The 5,639-nt window shown below is 33.5% G+C and overlaps 2 protein-coding genes across 2 annotated transcripts; one reads left to right on the top strand and one right to left on the bottom strand.

Annotated features, from left to right (window-relative positions):
• The first annotated feature begins 548 nt into the window (after nt 1-548).
• On the top strand, nt 549-1,727 carry LOC107493091 (B3 domain-containing protein REM19-like). Its single transcript, XM_052262965.1, has 4 exons — nt 549-555; nt 603-731; nt 1,124-1,194; nt 1,292-1,727. The coding sequence occupies exons 1-4, from the start codon at nt 549-551 to the stop codon at nt 1,535-1,537; spliced, it is 453 nt and encodes a 150-aa protein (XP_052118925.1). The 3' UTR covers nt 1,538-1,727.
• A 2,173-nt stretch (nt 1,728-3,900) lies between these two features.
• On the bottom strand, nt 3,901-4,761 carry LOC107493062 (probable disease resistance protein At5g43740). The gene has a single exon (XM_016114140.3). It carries the CDS (start codon nt 4,759-4,761, stop codon nt 3,901-3,903), a length of 861 nt encoding a protein of 286 aa, XP_015969626.3.
• Nucleotides 4,762-5,639: the final 878 nt, after the last annotated feature.

Below are 5,639 nucleotides of genomic sequence, written 5' to 3'. Positions count from 1 at the left end.
AAATTGAATAGACAACATACATATTATTTAATAAGAATATAAAAATAATATTGTTTGTTATTCTTGTTAGTTTTATTTATTTGTTATTGGTTCAAAATAAATTTACTATATGCTTGGCCTCTTAAATTAAACTTGTAATTAATCATGTGCAAATTCATGTTTTAAAATTTCTTAAACATGATACTTTAAACATTCTAAAGTTTGATATGCATATGTTAATTTTTGTTAAAAGGAAGAAGCTAAAAAATGTACGTGGCATAACTGTTAAGAAAAAAAATTCCTATTAATTATCCTTTATATGTGAATTGTTACATATATATAGTTATTAACTATCTTTATTTTTATTTTATTGTTATAGATGATTCCTAAATGTGCAAATGAATATTGGAAAAGAATGTCAAACCCTATAAAGTTGGTGTTACCTTATGGTGTTGAGAAGAAAGTGAATTGGACCAAAAGAGGAGAAAAGATTTGGTTGGAACAAGGTTGGAAAAAGGTTGTGGAATTGTGTGGTTTGAGTTATGAGTGGTTGTTGACTTTTGACTACAATGGAAGGTCTAGTTTTGAAGTCAAAGTATATAATACCACTGCTTTAAGGATAGCTTATTATGATGTTGTTGAGAATAACAAAGATATTGATGAAACTGAGAGCGATGATGATGATGATGATGATGATGAATCTCAGCATGAATTTGTTCAAGAACACTTCAAGAGAAAGAAGACTAACACAGGTAAAATATAATAAGAGCTAGTTTATAACTTAAAAAGAAATTATTATCTTAATCTTTTCCTTTAATACTCAATATCAAAACAAAACTTAAGTGACTCTTCTGTGATTATCTATATAATGTTTTGGTATTTGATTATATTGTATGGTTCAAATATAAAATTAGATCAATTTCTCTCTCTCTCTCTTTTTTATTTTTTCATTTTACCAATTTCGATATTTTTCTAAAATTACTACTCTCACTAGAATCATCTCTATTGTATTAAATGCTGAAAAATTTATGTAAATTTGTATAGGTACTTTGCTGAGAGCAGCTTTCACTTTTTTTCACCATATTATTTATCATTTTTAATTAGTATATGTCTTTTTCATATTAATCTATTTTGATCATTGAAGTTAATGGGAGAAATGGGAATCCCAGTTTCAAGATTCGAATTCAAGAATCATATGTTGGGTCAAGTTGCGTGGTAAGTAGTTTATGGATTGTTGTTTTGTGTTATGTTGTCTTTGACTCATTTGAAACTAACCACATTAATCATTGGAGAACATGTAACGTTTTTGTAGGCAATACCAGCAACGTTTGCAAGGAAGCATTTGGAGGAAGGACCGATTCGTATGAATGTGGGTAACAGAACTTGGACTGTGTGCTACAAAACTTGGAGAGGAAGTGACAGATATCGCAAACACAAATTGCAAAGTGGGTGGCTCAGATTTAGAAGAGAGAACAATTTAGAGGTTGGTGATGTGTGTGTCTTTGAGTTAATTAGCAAATTTCCTCAAACAATGACCATGAGATTGCAGAGTGGATGATCTTGTTATTTACGGATTTATCCTTTTCTTGTTATGTATGTGGTGCTTGTGTGTGTGGTGGCTTTAGTGATGGTTTAGTTTGTAACTTGACAATTCAATCAAGTGGATAATTCTAGTTTTCTTTAGTTATTAAAAAAATTGTCTAGCTAACTACTCAAATTTCTGTATTTTGTTGATTGTGTTTGTGTGTTTACAATTTGTGCTCTTAACTACTAATTTGCTAGCTTCTAGTTAATTATTAACATCACACTACTTTTTTAATGCAAAATTTCTTTTTACGGCATCAATAGAATTTGTTATAGTCTATTATCTTTCATTTCACAAGTGTTCTTATTCAAATATGATAAATGTTTGGACTAATGGGAAAGGATATCGGAAATGATTTCACCTTTTTTATAGTTGGGTCCGGAATAAAAAAGGGTAAGAAAAAATAAAAGTAAAACCAATACAGACAAATTTGGCAAATATAATCAAGAGAAAATTAATAATCAATAACAGCATTACAGCAACAGAAGAAAATAATTTTTGTACAATTAGAAGATGAAGATTGATACGTAGCCAAAAACTGATAAAGAAAATTCAATAGGAGAGTAATATAAATTTTACATTCATTATGTGCACAAGAGAGAAAATATGGCTATAAGTTCAAGTTTTGATGTAATGTACATGTAGCAAAAGGTTCCATTGTTCTGATTGAATCCCAGTAAGGTTAAATAAAACAAAAATATCTCGTTTCACAAAGAGAGTGAATAAAAAAATAGACGCTGTATTTGCGAAAGAAAGGAGAAATTGATTATTTGATGAATAAGTAAAAAGTTAGGACAATGGAAGTGAATAGCATTTTGGAGAAAGTAAATTAAAGTGGTGTTCATGGCCACTAATTGACATTACACATTCAATCAATAGTTATCCTATTCTAATATTAGACTGAGAAGCTGAAGGAGATTGCTTGTGCCGAAGGTGGGACTGTCTTAGTTTTGGACAGGAGATGATCGGAACTTTTGGAGGAAATTCAGAATGACAAAGCTCCACATAAGTCTCAGCTCCACTGTTTATTATTTCTTATATCCAATTGGTCAAGGTCACTTGGCAGCAAAAATTCAAATCCTTCGAAATACTCGATAGTTATGAGCTTCCTTTTCATCCCAGTAAAGTCAGGTTCCTAAAACATAGTCCCACCATCTCTGTTGAGGATATTTTCCACAAAATCAGCCAAGTTCTTAGCTACCTGAAAAGAGCCTACAAAATATTCCAACCTACTCATCATGCCATGCACAATTTCTACTTCTCCTGTTATAGATGTTTGGCTGAGATTAAGGTATTGCACGTTAGTCAAACCAAATATCACAGACCATTCTACACACACGAGTTTCCTATTATAAGATAGATCAAGCCATCTCAACTTGGTCAGTACCTCCAACCCATCAGGTACTTCCTTAATTGATGTCCATGAAATAACCAATCTTGAAAGCTCCTGTAGGTTCTCCAACGGAGGGACAGATTGCAATGAGCTACAACCTTGGAGCAACAATGATTTAAGGCACCTCAAACTAGACAATGAATTCGGCAAGGATGTTAACTCGTTATTGTAGGATAAATCAAGTAGAGTTAGAGCTTCAAGGCGGTAGAAAAAACAATCTGGAATATATCTAATCATATTGCTACTAAAATTCAAGGTGGACAACTGTGGACACTCTGGAATTTCTTTTATAAAATTTTCCATCACTGAAACTTTCTCCAAATGTGGTGCCCACTCCTGCATCTCAGGAACATTATCTAACTTTTTCCCACATCTCAGCATGAACCTTCCCTTCGCAATATCATTTGCCATGTCCCTCATTAGATCATGCATATGGCTCTCAGTCCACCAATCAAGACATAGCATTGAATGACTATTGAGTCTAGCTAATATTTCTCGCCCCTCGTCTAATACTTTTTCCAAACTCCCCGTTGTTTGTATTAACCCCTCGTCAACAAGATTCATAGTAAACACACTTTCTGAAACCTGACTGTATAATGCACGTAGCAAGAAACAATCTTGAATGGTCATAGCTTCGTTTTAATACCTTTATAATCTCTTCTTCCATGTCTTCTCCCATTGCTGAATTTTTAAGTTTGTTCATTGCATGTCTCCAGATATTAACGTCATTGTTTACCCTTTTCATCATTCTGGCCATCACATTGACTCCAAGTGGCAAATCATCACATAAATCCACAATAGATTTGGCAATTCTCTTTACTTCACTAGAAAGGGTTGCAGGTCTTCCATTGCATCCAAGTTTTAGCAAAAATAACTCCCAATTGTTGGCTCTTTCTACTTCATGCCCGACTTCGTCATCAATAAACCATTCCATTCATATAAATTATCGCCTGGGCAATCCATTTGTTGAAACACATGTTTTAGACGACTTGTTAGAATCAATTTGATTCCATTTGTTCTGCGGGATCCCCACCTTCTGTAGATCAATATAATTCCAAACATCGTCTAAGATAAGTACTAATCTATCTATCTTTCCCAATGCACATGACAAAACTTCTGCCCTGTCAATTATCTCATCTTCATCATCAAGCTTTTCACCTATCCTTTTGACAATGGAGTCCTGCAATTTAAGAATGCTAAAATCTTGGGATTCTGTGACCCAATACACATTTTCAAAATTAAAATTCTTCTTCCATCTTATCTGACTCCTGAAGTGAGTTACTAGCCACGTTTTTCCCATTCCTCCCATTCCACATATACCAATGAAAAAGACATTGTCATCCCTGAGAAGATCTCGCTCGGTAAAATATTCGTTCACAAAACTGTAGTCCAAGTAGCTAGGCATTTCACGGTTCAGCTCGGTCAATTTGCTTTCGAAATCATCTGTTTCCTTTTGAGGATCTTGCAAAGCATCCTGATGCAGCAAGTCAATTATCCGACATGCTTCTTCTTTCAGGGCTTCTACTTTCTCTGGCCCATCATTGTTTTTGTACTTCTTGCCAGTTGCCACAATACTCCAGCCATTGCCTTTCATCCTCATGTAGTTCTTCCCATGTGCTAAATTCATCACGTATTTCTTCAATGCGAGTTTCAAGATCACTGTTCCTGATACCAACAGCCTCATTTGAACGTGGCAAACCGGTTTATTTGGAAAATAATAATTGAAAACAGCAAACATGTTACCATTATTACAAGCTCTCTTGATGGTAGCCAGAACAAGGAAGGATACCGTACCTTCCACCATATTGGTCCGGCCGCATCATTTTGATATATTGGACCGTCAGAGTAAGCAGATATCATATTATGATGACCTTCGGCCTCTTCATTGTAACATACATATGAAGGCAGGGAAAACTCTGGTCCTATTTCTTTACTCAGCAAAGGAAAAAATCCAATATGATTGAAAGCAGGCATAACACAACAACTACTTCTTTGGGATCATATACATTTGAATTTCACCCAATATGAATGAAAATAGGGATAACAATTTGTTCCCACATCCCGAAACAACGAGGAAAGATGGAAATTACGTAATCAGGGAATTCAAAAAGCTAAAAGGGCTCGTAAGTATTTCATTTATTTAAATATGTTGCAAATTTGCAAGTCGTATTATGAAACGAATTATCTTTAAAAGCTATTGTGTGACTTTAATAATTTAGTAAAGAGAAAAGGATAAATTCATCTATAATTTTTTGGTCCGCAGACATTTAAATCCCTGAGGATTTAAAAATACATTTAAGTCCCTGAATTCTTTAAAATTTGGACATATTGATCCTGAGTTTAATTTATTTAATTTTAAAAACTTTCTCACGTGTGCATCGATATCAACCAGGTCAGTATAATGGGAGTTACGTTTGATTTTTTCGTTGAGTCTGACAGATCTAATTGAACATCAAGAATCAATATGTCTATGTTTTAAAAAAAATTAAGAACTTAAATGTATTTTCAAATCTTCGAGGACTTAAATGTCTGAGAATCATTTCTCAATATTAGAGAACCGAGTTAATCTTTTTTACAAGATAAAAAAAATTTAGCATAAAAAATTATATTCTAAAAGTATTGGGGAAGCGGTCAAATAGAACTGCCGTCACTGCAACCCCCAATTTCACATAGCAACGGCAT

The sequence above is a fragment of the Arachis duranensis genome, chromosome 6 (assembly GCF_000817695.3).
Source record: "Arachis duranensis cultivar V14167 chromosome 6, aradu.V14167.gnm2.J7QH, whole genome shotgun sequence".
Classification (NCBI taxonomy): domain Eukaryota; kingdom Viridiplantae; phylum Streptophyta; class Magnoliopsida; order Fabales; family Fabaceae; genus Arachis; species Arachis duranensis.
Note: the sequence above shows the minus strand (reverse complement) of the source record. Positions and strands in the feature narration are given on the sequence as shown.